At 48.8% G+C, this 20,063-nt stretch overlaps 2 protein-coding genes across 3 annotated transcripts in view; one reads left to right on the top strand and one right to left on the bottom strand.

The window, feature by feature from the left end:
• Positions 1–20,063, bottom strand: part of LCOR (ligand dependent nuclear receptor corepressor) — a 180,466-nt gene that overhangs the window by 13,148 nt on the left and 147,255 nt on the right. The window contains exon 8 of the mRNA XM_081267061.1: positions 1,503–1,649. Coding sequence (XP_081123187.1) covers positions 1,503–1,649 — 147 coding nt within the window. The remainder of the gene's footprint in view (positions 1–1,502; positions 1,650–20,063) is intronic.
• Positions 1–20,063, top strand: part of SLIT1 (slit guidance ligand 1) — a 154,571-nt gene that overhangs the window by 124,222 nt on the left and 10,286 nt on the right. For both annotated transcript variants that reach the window (XM_081267069.1, XM_081267070.1), the window contains 7 exons: positions 2,001–2,072; positions 2,808–2,879; positions 12,332–12,495; positions 14,359–14,483; positions 14,784–14,881; positions 17,865–18,004; positions 18,136–18,229. In XM_081267069.1, the coding sequence (XP_081123195.1) occupies positions 2,001–2,072; positions 2,808–2,879; positions 12,332–12,495; positions 14,359–14,483; positions 14,784–14,881; positions 17,865–18,004; positions 18,136–18,229 (765 nt within the window). The remainder of the gene's footprint in view (positions 1–2,000; positions 2,073–2,807; positions 2,880–12,331; positions 12,496–14,358; positions 14,484–14,783; positions 14,882–17,864; positions 18,005–18,135; positions 18,230–20,063) is intronic.

Below are 20,063 nucleotides of genomic sequence, written 5' to 3'. Positions count from 1 at the left end.
TTAGCACCATATAAATAAAAGTATTGTGTCCAACTACAACTAAAACAAAAAAAATTTTTTTAAAAAGAGTGCATCTCATTTGCTTTCCCAGCACCTCATGTTCCTTGTGTTGCACCACAAACATAGGGATTTTCCCAGGCTGCTGTCTAGGTCAAATGGTAGAGCCAGTTTCCGGAAAGGGAAGGGGGTCCGGACCCAGCCAGTCTCTAGAGGAGAAGGTGGGCTGAGGCCAGCAAGACCTGATCGGGTTCCTCACCTGCACTTACCTGCCCCAGGACCTGCTAGTCAGCTGGTCCCCACTCCCCGGGCTTCCTGACACCTTGGCAATTTGCTCCTTCTTGGGGAGATTTAGCCTTGAAAGGGCCCTTTGTGAGCCTGTGTGTGTGGAAGCCACCTCTGTCTAGGACTGTGTTCCCAAGCTATAGATCCTGCCCTTCAGGGACATTTGGCAATGTCTGGAAACATGTGTAGTTGTCACAACTTGGAGGGAGGGTGGTGCTGACATCTAGTGGGCATTGGCCGGGGAGGCTGCCAAACACCCCTCAGTGCACAGGATGGTCCCCAAGACCAAGAACTGTCAATATGCCGAGGCGGACAAGTCCTGATCTGAGTGACCCTGCCAGCCACAAGGAGGGCAGACCCTTTCCTGTGATATGTCTTTTTTTTTTTTTTTGGAGGAGGGGGGCAGGTACTGGGGATTGAACTTAGGGGCGCTCGACCACTGAGCCACACCCCAGCCCTATTTTGTATTTAATTAGAGACAAGGGCTGACTGAGTTGCTTAGCACCTTGCTGTTGCTGAGGTTGGTTTTGAACTCTCGATCTTCCTGCCTCAGCGTCTCCAGCCACTGGAATTACAGGTGTGAGCCACCATGCCTGGCCTTTCCTGTAATATGGACAGCTCATTTATCTTGCTATTTTTTTTTTTTTTTGGTTTTTGCTTCCGGCATAAGAAAGGTCTTTGGTCATCCATTTAATATCTTACTATTTTTAAAAAGAGCTTCTATAATCCTGGAGACTCGGGAGGCTGAGGTGGGAGAATCACAAGTTCAAGCCAGTCTGGGCATCTTAGTGAGACCCTCAGCAACTTAGCAAGGTCCTATCTCAACATAAAAAAAATAAAATGGGCTGAGGATGTGGTTCAGTGGTAGAGTGCCCCTGGGTCCAATCCTTAGTGCTCAAAAAAGAAAAAGTAATTTTACTAAAGTATAATTAACATACAACAAATTGCCTGCATTAAAATGTAGAACTTGATAAATTTTGACATATGCACACACCCAGGAAACTAACCACAATAAAAAGTGGACCCCTGATGTCCCTTTGCACTTCTCCCAACCCCCAGACCCATGCGATAAGTGATCTGTTTTCTGTCATTATAATTAGTTTGCATTTTTTAAAAGTTTTATGTAACCATTTACAAAACAAGCTCTTTTTGGCTTGGCTTTTGTGGCTTAGCCTAATGATCCTGAGATTCATGCACGTCGGCGGTCCCTTCCTTCTCACCGCTCAGCAGTATTCCCGGGCATGAATGTGCCCAGTCTGTTCCTCCATTCATCAGTGGGTGGACGCAGGGGTGTGTCCAGGGTGGGGCTGTTGCAGGTATCATCTCCTTTCTTCATCTGCTTGTCTTCCTTGAATGGAGTCATTTCTCTGAAAGCATTTTGAGAGGTGGTTTAATGTGTGGACTGTGGAAACTGAGAATCTTTTTTTAGTATATATTTTTTTAGTTGTAGGTGGACACAATACCTTTATTTTTATGTGGTGCTGAGGATCGAATCCAGGGCCTCACGTGTGCTAGGCAAGCGCTGTACCACTGAGCCACAACCCCAGCCCCCCCCCCGAAACTGAGAATTTTAATGAAAATCCTTCCCAATAACTTAATAACGTGGCCTTGAGGAAGTTCTTTTCACTACCTGGAGCCTCGGTTTCCTCATCCATGAGATGAGAATAGAAATGGTACCTTCCTCTCTGTCATCCAGTGTCCCTCCCTCCCTCCCACAGGATCCTCAGCTACAATGCCCTCCAGTGCATCCCTCCTCTGGCCTTCCAGGGGCTCCGCTCCCTGCGCCTGCTGTAAGTCCCCTCAGAGTTCATTCCTCCAGGAGTCCACCTCCCCTGGGGCCCTGCCACCACCTGGTGGGCAGCAATGTCCCTGTGTCTGGGGCCCGGGCAGGACGAATGCTGTGTTCAGAGGTGGGAGTCCACAACACCTGCGTGCAAGCCCCTACAGAAGCGAAGTCACGAATGGGAAAGGATGTGAGAAAGGGGGTTGCTGTCACCCCTCAAGATGAATCTGGGGTGTGTGTGTGGGGAGGGGTGTCCCAAGATAGGGTAGCCCTTTATTGCATCTGAACAGCCTCCTATTCAGATTGAAAATGTTTGGCTTTCAAGAGATCTGGGCACCTTTTCCACAAGTTCCTACTTAAGGTTTTGCCCTGTGACCAAAGCCTTCTGTTCTGTCCATCATGACAGCCACTGCCAGCCCCACCGGGGAGCAAGGTGACATTCCTCCAGCCCTGACCTGTGGCTGGCTGTATGAACTTCTTTATCAACCTCTCCAGCTAAGAGAGGGAGGGCTTGCAGGCGCACCAGTCCAATCGGCAATGCAAACTTGCGGCTTGAATTACTTTTGATGACGAAAAGAGTTCTCCCGAAGGACTGGGGGACAGGGGGGGTCCACCGGGACTATTCAGGGCTCCCTCCTCCTTCACTGCTTGTCCCTTCTCAGAAGAGGACTGGGACTGCGCCTCCACTGGGGCTCCTGTCCCTGTCTCTGGACCAGGCCCCTGCAGCTTCTTCTCTCCTCAGGTCCCTCCACGGCAATGAGGTTTCCACCCTCCCAGAGGGCATCTTTGCAGACGTGACCTCCCTGTCTCATCTGTGAGTAGCAAAAGCCCCATTCTTGGGCCTCATTGGATCTTAACAAAACTTGGGTTCTGAGGGAGACCCCAGCTTCTAGGATTGCCACCATGTCCCTGGGCAGCCTCAGCCCCTCAGGCACTCAGTGGTCCACCGGTCACAGCACTGGTCAGAACAGTTCTTCACAAGCCAGGGCCAAGGTAGAGCTGGCCATTTTCTGATTGCTAAACACTTGGGTCAGCTGCTGCGACCCTCACACTAGTCCTACACACAGGTACCGTTCCCCTGCACGTGAGGAAGCAGGCCCAGAGAGAGTGAGAAGCTAGCTTACCCAAAGTCGTGCGGCTGGTGGGTGTTCAGGGTTCTGAGCCCAGTGCCCATGCTCTCAACTTCACACCATGGAAGATGAGTTCCAGATATTTCCTACCTCCCAAAGTGACATAATGGACATTGAATTGCTTCCCAAACCACTTAGCTGGCCGTGCCATGAGGATTCTTTAAAAGCAGTAGTAAAATGGAGAAAGGGGACCCTGGGGAGGGGGGAGGGGAGGAAGAAAGAAGGCGCTGGGCAATTAAATTGACCAAATTGTTCTGTGTGTGTACAAATATGCCACAAAGAGCGGACTATTATGTGCAATTATAGTGCGCCACCAAATAAATTAAATAAATAAGGAGAGAGAGAGAGGTAGGCTTGACTGCTCTAAGAGCTAAACACAGAACCACCTACGACCCCGGCAGGTCCACTCCCAAGTACGAACTCAAAAGAGCCAAAATCAGGATTTCGAACAAATGCTTCTATGCCAATGGCCGGAGACCATTACAACACTGTTCACAGTAGAGCAAAGTGGAAACACCCCAAGTCCATCCACAGAGGAAGAGAGAAGCAGGACGTGGCAGAGACGTCCAACAGGGAGAATCCCCAAAAACTAATAAGTTCTGATATGGCCACAGTGTGGGTGAACCCCAGAAACGCACCACCGAAATGAGCCAGACCCCAGGGACAAGTATAGATTATTCTACTGAGTGAGCGTCTCAGAAGAGTCACATTCCTAGAGACAGAAAGGAAAATGGTGGGGCTGGGGTGGGGGCCAGGCTGGGTGCTAGTGTTTAATGAGCTCAACGTTCTGTTTAGGGTGAGGAAAACGTTTTGGAAATGGACGGTGGTGACTGTTGCCCAACACTCTGAATGGAATCCACATTCCTAACTGTACATTCAAAATGGTTGAAATACATATATGTGATATGTATTTTAGCACATAAAAAGTGGAGAAGTAAAAAAGCCCTGTGCTGGGGCAGGGCCACCCCCTCTGGAGGCTGGGATGGATCCGAGCAGACGTCTTTCCTGGCATTCCTTGGTGCCACTGGCTGGGGAGTATATATGGACCGTGGCTGGCACCATGGTTGGCAGACCTTTTGGCTCTCCACCCACACCCAGGGCCCGGGTGGGCAGGCATTCCTGATCAGAAGGGCTCTTAGGGTCACCAGCATCTCTCTAGAAGTTCATTCATTCAACCATCTAACTAGATTTCCCCATTCTTGGACTTACCTTTCCCAGATTTTAATCTCTGAAACCAGAGTGTGTCTTGCCAGGCTCAGTGGCACATACCTGTAGTCCTAGCTACTCAGGAGGCTGAGGAAGGAGGATCCCAAGTTTGACACCAGCCTCAGCAACTTAGCAAAATAAAAAATAAAGGGACTGGAGCTATAGCTCAGTGGCAGAGCGCTTGCCTGGCACGTGTGAGGCACTGGGTTCGATCCTCAGCACCACATAAAAATAAACAAATAAAATAAAGACTTTGTGTCCATCTACAACTAAAAAAGTATAGTAAATAAATAAATAGGTCTGGGGATGTAGCTCTCAGTAGTAGAGTGTCCCTGGGTTCAATCCCCAGTAACAATGACAATTAAAAAATCATAAAAATAATGAATACATAAATAAAATCAGAGTGTATCTTAAAGTTATGTGTATATTTAATACGGTAATGTTTCCCAACCCCTCCCAAGGCATGTTACATATGCGATGTATCTGACAATCTTAGACTTGAAGAAATAAAATAGGTGTCACTCTTTGAAAATCTGCTTGAGTCAAATACTATATTAAGTGATCTACTGTGGTGTCTTGTTTACTCCATGACCAAAATGAGAAACAGGTTTTGTATTATGTGCCAGCTTTGTGTGATTGGCTGGAACCGCCCTGAGCATTGCACTAAAAATTCCAGGGCTGGTCTGAACTCAGGGGGAAGAGTGCAGTGATTGATTAATGATGTCTACCATGGAAATGGGAGGAGTAAGGGGCCTTGTCCAAGGTGACAGGATCTATTATTTCCATTTTATGGTGGTAGGGTCTGAAAAGTTAAACAGCTGTTCTAGGTCCTAAAGCTAGAAAATGACAGACAGGATTGGAACTTAGGTGTGTCTGATTCCAAAGCTCACTATTTTTTTATTGCCTCAATAAATATATTCTGGGAAAACAGAGTGAGTCAAGTGCTGAAGAATTTACTAACAAATTTCTGCCCTCTGTGATCATCTAGATATTATAAAGGAGTCTGAAGGAAGAAATGACTAAGGGGAAGTCTGAGGAGCTTCACAGAGGAGGTGCCATTTATGTTGTCATGAAAAGGTATCAGGAGTGTGGTGGCTTTTCTGTTGCTGTGACAAAACACCTGAGAAGATCAACTTAAAGGAAGAAAGATACATTTTGGCTTATAGTTTCAGATATTTCAGTCCATGGTCACTTGGCTTCCTCACTTTGGGTCTTTGGTGAGGCAGAACATCATGGCAGGGAGCACATGGTGGAGCACAGTTGCTCCCCTCATGGCAGCCAGGAAGCAAGGAGAAAGAGGAGGAATGGAGTGCTGGTACCCCCCTCAAAGTTGCACTCACAGTGGTCACTTCCTCCAATAAGGCCCCACCTCCTGAAGTTTTTACCACCTCCCAATAGCACCAGCAGCTGGGGACCCAGCCTGCAATGCACCAGCCTTTGGGAACATTCCAGATCCAAACTATAGCAGGAGTTTACCATTTGGAGAAGACTAGAAGGGCATCCAGGAAGAAGGATCAAGTGAAAAGGCTTCAGAACGCAGATGGCGTTTTCAGGGATGTTCCTGTGCAGCATAGAAGAAAGGGTTTGGGTTGGGGAAGAAAGTAGGATGGGAAGAACTGAGTTTGGGAAGGGACATTGGAATTCTGTTGTGAAGGGCCTTTTGCACCATGCTAAGGAGTTTGGATTTCATCTTATAGATAGGATGGAATTGTGAGAGAATGAAGTCCGTGGTGACATAGAGGCTGCAGGGGATGGGAAGAGGCAGGACTGAGGCGGGTTAGAGATGCTGGCTGTGGACACAAGCCAGGAAGGGGCAGTGTTGTTTGTTGTTCCTGAGGACTTGAATTCACGAGGGCTTGTTTCCCCTCCGAGATTGGTAATTTTTGAATGTGAGCTTATTTTTGGTTGACATTGATCTTTAGAAATTTCTCAGGACCTACATGGGAGACGCTGGTCTCCAGAGAGGACTTGTGCTTGTCTGTACTGGAGACGAGGAGCTGCTGCTGCTCTGGGATAGCTCAGCCTCCTTTGCATACTCATGAGCTGTGTGACGCGGCTTCTGCCACTGCTTCAGCCTCCCCCTTGCTAGGCCAGACCCTCAAGGATCCAGTCCACCTCTCCCACCTTTGGCTTCCCTCTTAATGTAATTCTTCTGCTTGGTGTTTAAATTTGTAGGTTACTTTTTCTCTTTCTTCATGAGACGTGAATAGCTCCCAAGTACTTTCTAATGTTGTCTCCCACTCAAAATCTAGGGGCTTTGATTTCTAAATGGGAAATAAACAAACAACACAAGTTCTGAACTAACAAAAAAACCTGAAGCTGGAAAAACTGAGTCTGAACCTTGTTCCTGCCTCCTGAAAGTGCTAACGTTCTAAGAAGCGCTCTCTTCCCCATGTGATGCTTACCAGCCCTCTCCTCTGCACTGGTCGCAGAGGAGCGGGGTGTGGGGCAAGAGTGCAGTAAAGCACTGGTTCATCACATTTAAACCCCACGAACTAGAAATCTGGTCTATGGAGTTGGGTACTTCCAACAACTTGCAGTGGGATTCTTGACAGTTTGTTCTCTTTAGACCTCTCTCTCTCTCTCTCTCTCTCTCTCTCTCTCTCTCTGGTACCAGGGATTGAACTCAGGGGCACTCGACCACTGAGCCACATCCCCAGCCCTATTTTGTATTTTATTTAGAGACAGGGTCTCACTGAGTTGCTTAGTGCCTCGCTGTTGCTCAGGCTGGTTTTGAACTCGCCATCTTCCTGCCTCAGCATTCCAGCATTCCAAGCCGCTTTTCTCTCATCATTACAAACACTATTCCCAAGGCCCTTTGTGATTCAAACATACCACAATGAGTGCAAGTGCTCCTCGCTGTCCTGGGTTTCCGTCTCCTGCACATCTCATGGCTGCTGTCTACTTTTATCTTTACTTTGAAGTTAGCTCATTTTTCATCCGTTTTCTAACTATTCGACCACCTGTGTTAATCATCTTTCTGTGACCATCACAAAATAACTAAAATAATCATCTTAAAAAGAGGGAAGGTTTATTTTGGTCCATGGTTTCGGAGGTTTCTGTCGATGGCCAGTTGGCCATATTGCTTTTGTGCCTGTGGTGAGGCAGCACATGGTGGTGGGAGACTGTGGCAGAGGAAGAAGCTCACCTTATGGCATCTAGGAAGCAAAGAGAGAGGAAGTAGAGAGGCCAAGGTTCTAATATCCCCTGAGGGACATGCCCCCAGTGACCTAACTTCCTTTATTAGGCCTCACCTCCTAAATGTACCACCACCTCCCAGTAGTGCCAAGGGCTGGGACCAGGCCTTCAGTACCTGGGCCCCTGGGCAATGCCAGTTCTATGCTAAGTTTCCCTGTTGTCATTGTTCATCACTATAATCCTGCATTTTGCAGACTCTAATCTGTTATAGACAAGAAAGCTAGAATTCTAAATTCATTAAGAACTAGGTGTGAAAATCAATATGGAATGACTAAGTAAGCTATGGCATGCCCATATGACAGAACAGCAAGGAATTCATAATCATGATAATCGTCACACTAGAATTTATTATTTGATGAAGTGAGGAATAAATGATTCAGTGTTCAAATATGTACACAGGAGTTGGAAGTATCCAGCCCTGCTGGGACTTAGTGGCTCCAGTCTTCAAGGGACTGCTTCTGTACTCTCCAGTCCAGAACAAGGAGACTGTGCTACACACAAATAAATTGCCTAAGAGTAGGATGGGCAGAGAAGGTGTGGCTTGGGTGGAGGAGACTTTAAAGTTGCTTGCTAGCCCAGGCCAGGAGAAAGCCACTTCAGGGGCTGGGGATATGGCTCAAGTGGTAGCGCGCTCGCCTGGCATGCGTGCGGCCCGGGTTCGATCCTCAGCACCACATACAAACAAAGATGTTGCGTCCACCAATAACTAAAAAATAAATGTTAAAATTCTCTCTCTCTCTTTCCCTCTCTCACTCTCTCTTAAAAAAAAAAAAAAAAAAAGCCACTTCAGGCCAGGGACGTTAATAGAGACTGGGTAGAATCTTGACACGAATAGCTTCTATTTCAGCTATGTCCAGGCTGTCCCAGAGATCAACAGCACGAGTTATTTATACTTTTGCTGGGCTGAGTACCTGAAGCCACAGTCCTTTTGGACTGACAAGTGTCCTGGCTGCTGGGCCCACAGCTCTGTCTCCATTAGGCCTGTGTCTCTCCACACCCCACTGAGTTCATAACAATTTTCTTTTATGATTAACATGTATAAATTGTTTTTCACTGTAATTTTCATTGGGAAAAAAAAAAACAGTTCCCAGCTGAAAGTGAATGACAAGTACCACTGAGGAGATGGTAAGATGGTCCTTAGCTACAGAGATCCAGTTGTGGATAAATTAAAACTTGAATTGTTGAATCCAGGTGTGGCTCAGAATCTGCTCAATACAGAAACAAGAAAGACCATTTAGGTATCAAGCCAGGATCAATGCCTTTTTTTTTTTTAGTTGTAGATGGACACAATAACTTTATTTTGTTCATTTATTTTTTATGTGGTGCTGAGGATGCAACCCAGTACCTTGGACATGCAAGGCAAGCACTCTACCGCTGAGCCATAACCCCAGCCCAGGATCAATGCTTTTGAATAGGTTTTCTATGGCTCTGGTCCCATAATTTATATTATTAAGAGTGGGGGAAGGACGCTTATATTTGAGATCCAGCTTTGCTACTACTTATGGGCAAACACCTATACCCATCTGGGAATTTGTGAAAATCCTAGGAGACATCAAGGGCCCCCACATTCACAATGGCCTCAGACTCAATCTTCTTGACATTTTATCTAGTGAACTACAAGACTGAAAGAAACAGCCATTCCTAATAAATTTTTAACTCCTTCTCATTACAGGACTATGCTTCTTGTAATGCACTACCAATTCTGTATTTCTGTCTTTTGAATTGTGTTATATTATACTTTTATTAATATAAAATTTTTCTAGTGCATTTATTTAAAATATACCACAAGGTGTGTATTCCTGTTATTTTTAGAAGCCATTTTTAAAGAAATAATCTCCCTTTATTAAATAATATGATTATGTAAACTTCAACTTCTTTTTTTTCTCTCTTAGTATGTGAGGGAAACAGTATACCAATATTTTGTTCTGAGGATTTTTCTTATTGGTCCTTCTGACTTATACATGATAGTAAAATCTCTTTTGATAAAATTATAAAAATTATAAAATCATATCTTATTCTAATTAGGTAAAAGCCTTTTTTAAAAAAAAACATGTTGTATAGCTTCAAAAATTCAGTGTCTAAGCTGGGTGCAGTGGCACACGCCTGTAATCCCAGTAGCTCAGGAAGCTGAGGCAGGAGGATCGTGAGTTCAAAGCCAGTCTCGGTAACTTAGTGAGGCCTTAAGCAACTCAGTGAGACCCTGTCTCTAATAAAATATTTTTAAAAAGGGGGGCTGAGGATGTGGCTCAGTGGTTAAGCCCTGGATTCAATCCCTGGTACCAAAAAACAAAAACAAAACTCAGTGTCTGACCTCCCTCCATATCGGAGAGGCCCTGTTACTGCTCAGTGGAAAGAAGATGATGTCTCTCCTGTCCCATTAGTCAGGATGGATGCTGTAGCACATAAGGATAGAAAAAATTGAACATGTGTCTAGGTCGACCCTGCCTTTTTTCCAGGCTGCGTGATTCCCTCAGCACCCATTTTAGGTTATATGTGCTTGTCTTTCCTTTCGGTCACAGGCTCTTTATTGAATCATAAAGTGAGCCCTGGAGATGTTGAATGAGCTGCTCAAGGTCACCCGGGCAGGGAGCAACTGCTGTGGGGCTGGAGTCCAGGGCTGGTTCAGCCTGTTTTATAAGATTGCACATCACCTGCTGTGCTATTTTGGGGAATTCCTGTTCAGAGCCACTGCCATTTGTGTCAGATTGTGCACATCTTAGGAGGGGTCCACTTCCTCTGTGTTGCCCAGAAACAGGGGAAACAGCAGTGCATCCATTGGGGACTTAATGAATTGCCCGTTGTCATGGACAACGGACAACCTTATATTTTCAAAGTAACATGGGTGCTGATGAACTTCAGGCACCAGGCCCTAATTTTAGTATTTGCTGAATCAAAGAACTCGGGCCTCCTCTTTTCCCCACACCCATATCTTGTCCATGTCTGTCTCTCGTGTGGCTTAGGGCAAAGATTCTGAGCTGGCTCACTGGATTGGTAGAAATGTTAGGAAGTGGCAGTATACAGTGTGGGTGCCCATGCTAGGGAGTGCACAGGCCCGACCTTAACTGGGTGGCCAGAATAAGTGGATTCAGCATGCCAGGGGCAGCTATTGACATCTGACATGGACTTCTGGAATTCGGCTTCCAAGCATCTATTCTAGAGAAGTGCTCACACCTCACAGAGGCAAATACAAGAGCGTTCACCGCTGTTAGAACTACCAGATGGTTCAGCAACAGGGAAACCGCTCATTAGACCACGGGGTAGCCATTCTCTGGGATAGTAGGAAGCAGTTTGACAAAATGAGGTGGCTCTGCATACGCAGACCTGGAAGATTTCCAAGGTGTGCTGTTCAGCGACAGCTCGGAAGAGAGCGCGTGGGGAGGAACCACGTGCTTCAATGTGGGAAAGGACTGGGGGGCTGCACACACGTAGTGACTGTGAGTCCCTCTGTGGAGGGCAGGGACAGCAGGGGATGGGCTTTTCTGGGTAATGTGGATGTAACAGTTTATTTAATTGCTCACTCGCTGATGAGCAGTGGTTTCTGTCCATTTTCTGCTGCTTTAAAAGAATACCACCCACTGGGAAACTCCAAACAACAGAAGTTGATTTGGCTCATGGTTCTGTAGGCTGGGAAGTCAGAGAGCGTATGTGTCATGACGTGGTGGAAGCACAAGTGAGCGCCTGCCCGTGAAGCAGAGAGGAAATAAGCCCAAACTGGTCCCTTCCATCGGGACCGCATGCCTGCCCCAGGAGAGTGAGCACAGAGCCTTCCCGTCTGTGTCACCTCTTAAAGGGCCACAATTGCACTGTCATTTCAATGACAATGCTGTCACACAGATGTCTTTGCATGTGTGTGTGTGTGTGTGTGTGTGTGTGTGTGTGTAACTCCCAGAAACAGAATTGGGAGAAAAGCAACCACCTTGGTAATTTGATAAATCACAAATTTCTCCTCCTGGAAACATACCATTTTGCATGCCCATCATTAACATAGAAATGTTTTTTTTGACATAAATTGAAGTTAATTTTACATAACATAAAATTAACCTTTTAAATGCGTACAGTTCAGTGGCACTTAATCCATTCACAGTGTTCTATGGGGCAAAGACTTTTGCTTTGTCTGCAATATTTCAAAGGGGCTCACAATGAGATGCATCCATGTGTTTTTTGTTTAATGAAAATTGAAAAAAAAAAAATAAAAGAGTATGGGCTTCCGAGGCAGAGAGCTCTGGGTCTGGATCCAGGGGCCACTCTTCACTAGTCATGTGACCTCAGGGAAATTACTAACTCCATGCAAGGCTCAGTTCCCACAGCTTGAAGAAAACTTGCAGGTGGGGTTAATGAGAAGATTCTATGCTTTTTTCTATAAGAAAAGCAGCTGTCTCATCACAACAATGAATGTTGGTTGCTTTCTCCTCTGTGACCACGGGAGGCAAAGCATTCATAGACTCTGGTCCCAGCAGCCCCTTTCTCTGTGAGATCTTGGGCACGTTCCTCAACCTCTCAGAGCCCCAGTTTCTGCACAAGTCAAATGAGGATCATAGAGGGTGGTGAAGACTGAGATGATGCATACGAAGAGCTTAAAATGGTACCAGCTATACACTCAATGCTCGTAAATTAGGGGCTGCTAGAATTTGGTTTTGCCAGCTCTTGGCACTGTGTTTGGGACCTTAGGGGCTCACTGGGTGAAAGACCCCCTGAAGCTGTAATGGCTTCTTCTCTCTGATCTTTCTCCCAGGGCCATTGGTGCCAACCCCCTGTATTGTGACTGCCACCTCCGTTGGCTGTCCAGCTGGGTGAAGACTGGCTACAAAGAACCAGGCATTGCCCGCTGCGCTGGGCCCTCAGACATGGAGGGCAAGCTGCTGCTCACCACGCCTGCCAAGAAGTTTGAATGCCAAGGTGAGCCCCGGAGCATGAGAGAAGGGTGGTGGGTGCTGTTACAACCCCTCCTCCTGCTGCCAGGGACCACAAGATTCGCCCAGTGTGGGAGGCTTCCAGACACTTCTGTGTCCTTGTGGTGACCGCTGGGTGGGGTTCTGGTGACAGGAAAGAGGCACCTGCTGTTTCTTAGGATGGCTACCTTCCAGTCCTGACAGACAAGGAACAAGGCCACCAGGGCTTTAATCCTTTCGGTGTTTATGTAAGAAAGATAAAAATAGCAGTGTTTCTGGAAGCGCCCAGCCTCAGCAGGGCCAGCGCTAGGCCTTCTCGGCTAGAAACTGCGCTTGCCAATTAGCTTAAACCTTGGTCCCGGTGGAGCCGTGGACCAGCTGCGGCTCTCTTGACATTTGCAGAAAACAGCCTGAGCGTGACTGGCGGCTCCTTCTGGCTTGGCTCTGGGGCCCGCTCACCTCGCGCTCCTGTAAATACTTGCTCAGGGATTGATTGACTGACTGGCCGATGGCGGAGCCCCCGAGGCCCTGCACGGCATAGACAGGTGGCTGAGCCGCTGTTCCAGACCTAGCTTTGTGCGGAGGGGGCTAGTGGGGGAGGGCCCCAGGGATTTGGGGGCGCGGCCCTTGCTCTCAGAGGCCACGATCGATCGGAAATGAAACTGACAGCCATAGGTTAATGAGGAGGCCACGGACCACCCTGGGTGTAGGAGGCTGTCACAGCAGCAACAGTTCAGAGGGGCCGTCTCTGTGGCATGGCTCTTGGGAGCCAGCCAATTACACTACGTGTGCTCAGTATTTATTGAATGGGGTGGGGTTGGTACTGTTTTTAACTTGTTTAAAAAATTTTTTTTTAGTTGTAGATGGACACAATCCCTTATTTTATTTATTTATTTTTATGTGGCACTGAGGATGGAACCCAGTGCCTCCCACGTGCTAGGCAAGTGCTCCACCACTGAGCCACAGCCACAGCCCTGTTTTTTAACTTTTTATTGAACTACCACCTGCATACAGAAAAGTACACCTATCATGATTTGAAGAGCCCATGACTCTTCACTAACTTAACTGCCCAGGTAGCTGGCACCCAGGTCAGGGAACAAACCCCACCTGTGCTGTGGAAGTCCCCCTGGTGTCCCCTCAGCTTATGAAAAGGATTTTTCTGTTGGTGCTCCTGGCTCTTCAGCAGAACCAATACTCCACCCCTTCCAGAAGAAGCCTTATGGGCTAACCTGAGTTAATTGGCCTGGTTCTCCTGTTTATTCTATTGAGATCCTAATGCCCCTCATAGGTGACACCCAGGTAGCACAGCCCCTGGCTTCTCCACCCACTTCTACAGCCAGTGAGACCTGAAGGGGCTAGAGGGGGGCCTGCTGTAGTCAGGGAGGTGACAGGAAGGGTCTTTCCTGCTTTAGGCTTGGAGAAGAACAACTTGAAGGCATATGGACCCTGATGTGGCCTCCCCACAGAGACAAGCTCAGGCACCATGCTCGCTCTCTGCTGAGATGGCCACCTTACATCAACCTGGTCAGGAGGCAGCAGCAGGCGTGAGGGTGTGAGGGGGCAGAGGGAATGTCAGCTGACTTCAGGAATAATGACTATGCCACTCACACACTGATGACCTGTGGCTCATGTAGTCCTTCCAACCCAGTATTGACCCATGTTACAAAGGAGGGTCCACAGGCTGGACAAGTGGACGGTTCAGGGGGCAGGTATGATCCTGAGAAAACACAGTGAGGGGCAAGAGTCTCCTTGGGGAGAAGACGTCCCACCATTCAACAAAGTTGGGCTTCTCAGGGATTGGGGTCTCCGGGCCCAGCCCTGTGCTGCTCCTTCCACTCTCTATGCTTATATCCTCCTAATTCCTCCACAGGTCCTCCTACTCTAGCTGTCCAAGCCAAGTGTGATCCCTGCTTGTCCAGTCCATGCCAGAACCAGGGCACCTGCCACAATGATCCCCTGGAGGTGTACAGGTGTGCCTGCCCTGGTGGCTATAAGGTGAGTGGACGAAGCTGGGAGGACGTACACTGTGGGGCACAGACAGGCAAGGTTGGGTCTGTCGTGTTTTCCAGGCTGTCCTCAGTACCCAGAGCAGTGCCTGGCTCAGAGCAGGCACTTGAGTGAGCCTGTCATCAGTGATCTAAAGTGTGGATGGATGGATGGATGGATGGGTGAAAGAAAGAATGATAAGTAACTCCTGGGACAGGGGGGCTGAGCCACTGAGGGGCTAGCTGTCTCTACTCAACACACTAATCCCCAGGTCTCCCTGGAGTCCCTGTCACTGACCTTTCCCTCCAGGGCCGAGACTGTGAGGTATCCCTGGACAGCTGTTCCAGCAGCCCTTGTGGCAATGGAGGGACGTGCAATGCCCAGGAGGGCCAGGATGGTGGCTTCACGTGAGTGGCCTGGGGGCAGGAGCCTGGGTGGGGGGAATGTTTTGATGGGACCAGCAACTACACCTTGGTGTTATACTTCCCCCAAGGGGATGGCCCAGGCCTCCCTGTGTTCCAGGAGATGGGGGTAGAGACTCAGGGGGAGCAGACAATGCTGTGAGACATAGCTGTGCCCAGGGGACAGCCAGAGTCACAAAGGAAGCGCTCACAGATGAGCGGGGGCTTGGGCCTGCTCTGCAGCTTCCTGCTACAGCCCACTTCTTGCTCTAACAAGGTACTGGGTGCTGAAGGGTCTTTGCAGGATACTGGGACGCAGTGCCAGGAATAGACTGGGAACAACTAAGATTCATTTATGTTCAACCACAAAAACCTCTGCTCTGAGCCGGACAGTGTGCTGGCTGTGGCACTTGCCTGAAGGTGGGGTAGACAGCCCCTCCTGTCCAGCTGCCACCCTGCACCCCCAGGAACAGCAGAGGCTGCCATTGGGTGGGTGAGGCCTACCCAGAAGGGGTGCCAAGTCCCCATCATTCCCTCTGGGGTTCTCCCCAGATCTCGTGACTCACATTGACCACCGCAGAGAGGGGACAGCCCTCTGGACCCACCATGAGCACTCATTTCCCTGTAGAGTGCAGAGTCCAACCTCAAGTTCTCTCTGAGGTCCTGCGGCTGCTGACATCACCATCTAAGCCCCTCCCGCCGATCTGCTCCGCCCCCTGCCCCCACCGACCCCTCCACCCTCCCAGAGCTTTTCCGAGGAGTAGAGTGGTTGCTGGAAAATAAATTGGCCGCTCAATAAATTGGCTCTTGAGAAAATGATGTTGAATCTACCGGCAGAAATGGCCAAACCTGCCTCTGCAAACCCAAACCACCAGACGTAAAACACGAAAGTCTAAGAGGCCTCTCCTGGCGTCGCCTTGGAAACGCGCGTCCTCCTTCTGCTCTCAGCCTGGGCGGCAGCCCGGGCAGCGCTCCCCTCCCGGCTCCTCGGGCTCCTCCGCGGGGACTGAGGCCCCTCGCACTCAGCAGCCCTGCAGCCCGGGACGCCCGGGTGGGCCCTCCAGGTAGAAGGGGATGCCTCCTTAAGTCACCCCTCCACAGGAGGCTCCCCTGGCCCCTGCCCACTCCCACTGTCCTATCCTTGGCTCCCGCCAGAGGGGGCTTTTTGCAATGCCAAGTGACCCTGTTATCCCAGCTTAACATGCCCACCCACCCCCAGCCACACGCCATTAAAATTAAACTCTAGAACATGCCCTGCAGCTGTGGTCTTCAGAGGGCTTTACCCGACCCCCACCCCACCCCCAAATATAAACCCGTACCACCGTCCTTAGATTGACAGCTAAAATGTTTCATCAAAATAAAATTTAGTTTTTCTTTGCAATGTAGATAAGGTCTTAGATAGTGTGAATGTTATTAATATTTAAAGATGAAACGATCACTTAGTCACTCTTTCCTTATCCTCCAGTGGCAATGGGAAGAGCATTGCAATTTGATACCATATTTAAATACCCTGAATGCAGGGAAATGCTCCCGCCACCCTTTCCTTCTCCTGGAGCTAGTGTTCCCATCATGCTCCCCCTTCCCATTCTCTGTAGAGTGTATTAGGATTTGAAGCCCCACAGTCTTCTCTTCGGGAGCACCTGCTGGCTTCTCTGCCATCAATAAGGAGTCTAAGTGGTAACATGTAAAGTCTTCTTTTTGGTATTTCTCGTCAACATAAGTCTGATTAGCTTCTTTTGAGTTATCATGACAATTGCCAATAACATACAATCATTCAAAACAAGAAAACCACATGATGAAATTTGACTGGTAGTTATTATGCATGAAGGTAAATCTTACTAGACTGTGTCCCTTAATGAAACTTAAGGGTATGGACAGGGTGCTTTTCTGGAGTTCTTTTCTTCTCTGAATGGGTCCACGTATCCAGGGGGGATGGGACAGAGTAGGAGAGGGCTCAACAGCCCTGGTTGTTGGCTTTGTTTTTAATAGATGTAAATGCTGGGAAAGTTTGTTCACATAAATACACCAACAGGATTAGGAGGAGTTTTATTATAGCCATGTCACTCAGTTCTTTGAAACTCTTCCCAGTTGATGTACCCAAACCTCCAGAGTGATCTATCACCAAAGGTATTTTTCATGCTCTGTCAGCTGAGAGTTCCGTGAGGCCTCCCATCACTTGCAACGTGCGGAACCGGAAACCTCTTGACTTACAAAAACCATTTGTTCTGCTTTCTACGCATCAGTGTCCCCAGTTGTTGTTTTACTTGGTGCCTCACACCTTGTACTTGGGATGGTTCAGGGCACCTTTTGGAGTCCTGGACAGAGCAGATTAGGGAGGAGCCTGTGTGGACATTTGAAGAGGGGGATGTCAATTTCTCAGACCTCTCTCTGACCCTCACACCACTTGGAAAACCTCAAGTGCCTCAGGGGAAGTTATAACCCTGGTTTGAGGGTCACTGATCTCCAGGACCCTCCACAACCCAGCTCCTGCTCCCCTCAGCCCCATTCTCCCTGAAGCCTGCGCTCCACATGCTGCCCTTGAACTGCGTGGATGAGCAGGGCCCTTCCTGGAGGATGTGCGTGGAAGTCAGGCTTTTGGACATTCCTCTGTCCCTGCTGCCTTCCCTCCCCTTCCTGCTCCTTCTGCCTGGGTCCTTGAATAGGTCAATTTGTCCCCTCCTCCAGGAAACCTGCCCTGGGCGACCCACCAAGGAGGAGTTAGTTGTCCTCTGCCCCTGTCTGCCCACACCCTGGTTTCAGGCACGTTTACCACCCCACACTCCCCACCTCTGCTCTAGTCACCGGTCTTTTTCACTAGACTGTGATTGAGTCCTTTGAGGGCAGCACCTGTCTTGTTCACCTGTAACCTACCTTAACAGCCCCTGCCAAGGGCCTGGCCCAGAGTAGAAACCCTGATTCTGTGGAATGATGATCCTGAGTGGGGATACAGGTTTCCATCTGTGCCTCTCCCTCTTACCATCCCCCACAGGTGCACCTGTCCCATCGGCTTTGAAGGACCAACCTGTGAGGTGAACACGGATGACTGTGTGGAGCATGCCTGTGCCAATGGAGGCGTCTGTGTGGATGGTGTGGGCAACTACACTTGCCGGTGCCCCCTGCAGTACACGGGTAAGCATGGTGGGGCCAGAGCGCACGCCGGAGCCCTGTGCTGTGGGTGGCAGGTCTGGGGCCTTCTCAGTGTCTGAGGAGGTTCTGCTGGGCCTGGCTTCTCTCCTGCCTCTTGCTCCTTATTTCCCCAGGAAGGGCCTGTGAACAGCTGGTGGACTTCTGCTCCCCGGATCTGAACCCATGTCAGCATGAGGCCCAGTGTGTGGGCACCCCAGATGGGCCCAGGTCAGTGGCACCCATTGCCAGGGATTTCAGTCTGGGCTCTGCCTTCTCCCCATCCCTCCTGTTCTCACCTGTCAGAGGGTTTGGTCTCAGTGATGCAGGGTGCAGAGGGTGGTTATGGGTACCATTCTGGCCAGAGAGACCTATCTGCAGCATCACCCTGAATGAATCAGTTGGCTGCACTGTTTCAGATTTTCAGCTGTGTGGCAGCAGCTTCCTCCTGGGGTGATTACAATGATTAGGTGAGAAAGTATATGACAAGCACTTTCTTCTGTGTCTAGCATCCAAGTTCTCCACCCAGAGTCAATTGTTCCAGATCCACAGCTGCTTATCCCAATTACAAAATCCACGAAACTCTAAAGACCAAAAACTTCTTCCGAAGGTACAATCGGCCCTCACCCGAACATATTTGTTAAGAAGGGCTGAGCTGAGCTGATATGAGGCCATTTATACTGTTGCTTATCCCATGGAGTGTGTATATGTACAGATTTTGCTACCAAAATGTAAACTTTTTGGCTTATAGGGCCATCTCTGACCATCTCAGCAGGTTATATCATCCACTGTTTTATGGACTATTTTACCAATGCCAAGAAGTTCTGAATTCCAGAGCCTGTTCAGCCCCGGGAGGTTTGGGCACGGAATTGCTGTCCTATATTATTGTCATCGTTGGGTGGAATCCCCTAGGAAGCCTGCCATCTAGCCAGAGCTGCCTGATATCCATGGGCAGGAAGTTAGTGTCAGAAGATGACTGAGGACTGGATACACCATCAGTGGGCTGCATCAAACCTCCATACAAATGATAGACAGATGCTACACTCCTGCAGTGGCAGGGCAGACCAGGGACACACTGAGTGGCAGGTATCCTCCTCAGAGATGCTGTGTCTCAGAGGGTGGAATGGAGCAGGATTTCAAACAGGCAACTAACCCTCTTTGGAACTGCTGGCATCATCCTTCATGCCACAGGGAACGGGTACTGTGCTTTGTCCTGGGCCCAAGCTGCAGCACAGGGTTATATAGTGCACATCTCTCAACTTCCTATCCTGGTGTGGTGGCAAGGTGGAACTGACACTCAGCACTGTGCCTAGAAACCAGCCAGTATTCAATACACAGTCACTGGGTGGGTGGGTGGGTGGATGGATGGATAGATGGATGGAGTGGGTGGTGGTTCAGCTACTGTAACAGTTTTTCAAAATGCAACTCAAGACCCAATTCAAGTAGATAGCGATCAATTGGGTGGGTCAAAGTTAACATTAAAAAAAAACAAAACATCAGAAAGCAATGTACCATTTTATAGGATAAGAATAAATATTGTTGTACCAAATTGATTGATTGATGCGTGTGTGTGTGTGTGTGTGTGTGTGTGTGTGTGTAGGCAGCGAGCTGAAAGATATTTCTTAGATCCTGAAAAACACTGAGTTCAGGAATGAGTAAAATAATCCAGGCAAGGGCACTGATCTGCTCATTGTGTGGTTGAGCAGTGGAGTTCGGAGTTCAGAAGGGATTCTGAGAAGAGATTGATCAGTGAGGGGTGGTGTTCACTAGAGGTGAGGTATTGGCTTGGCTGCACCATGCAGAGGGTGCTCCAGAATCAACAGTTGTATCTGGCAGGTGTGGGCTTGGTGGAGGGAGTGGATAGCCTGCAGGACAGGGAATGTCTTGCAAGGCCATTACTGGAAAGGGGAGAGAGAGTGTGCCCTTTATTTGATAGGCAAATAGTTGGCCAAGACAGATTTGGGGGGAGACAGTGATGTGGTGAGAGCTGGGAGGCTAGAGGCCGGCCTGGGGCCAAGGTTTCCATTGAGAGGCCGGCACATGCCCTGCTAAAGGATGGGCCCAG

Source organism: Spermophilus citellus (genome assembly GCF_964194105.1).
Source record: "Spermophilus citellus genome assembly, chromosome: 15".
Lineage (NCBI taxonomy): Eukaryota > Metazoa > Chordata > Mammalia > Rodentia > Sciuridae > Spermophilus > Spermophilus citellus.
Note: the sequence above shows the minus strand (reverse complement) of the source record. Positions and strands in the feature narration are given on the sequence as shown.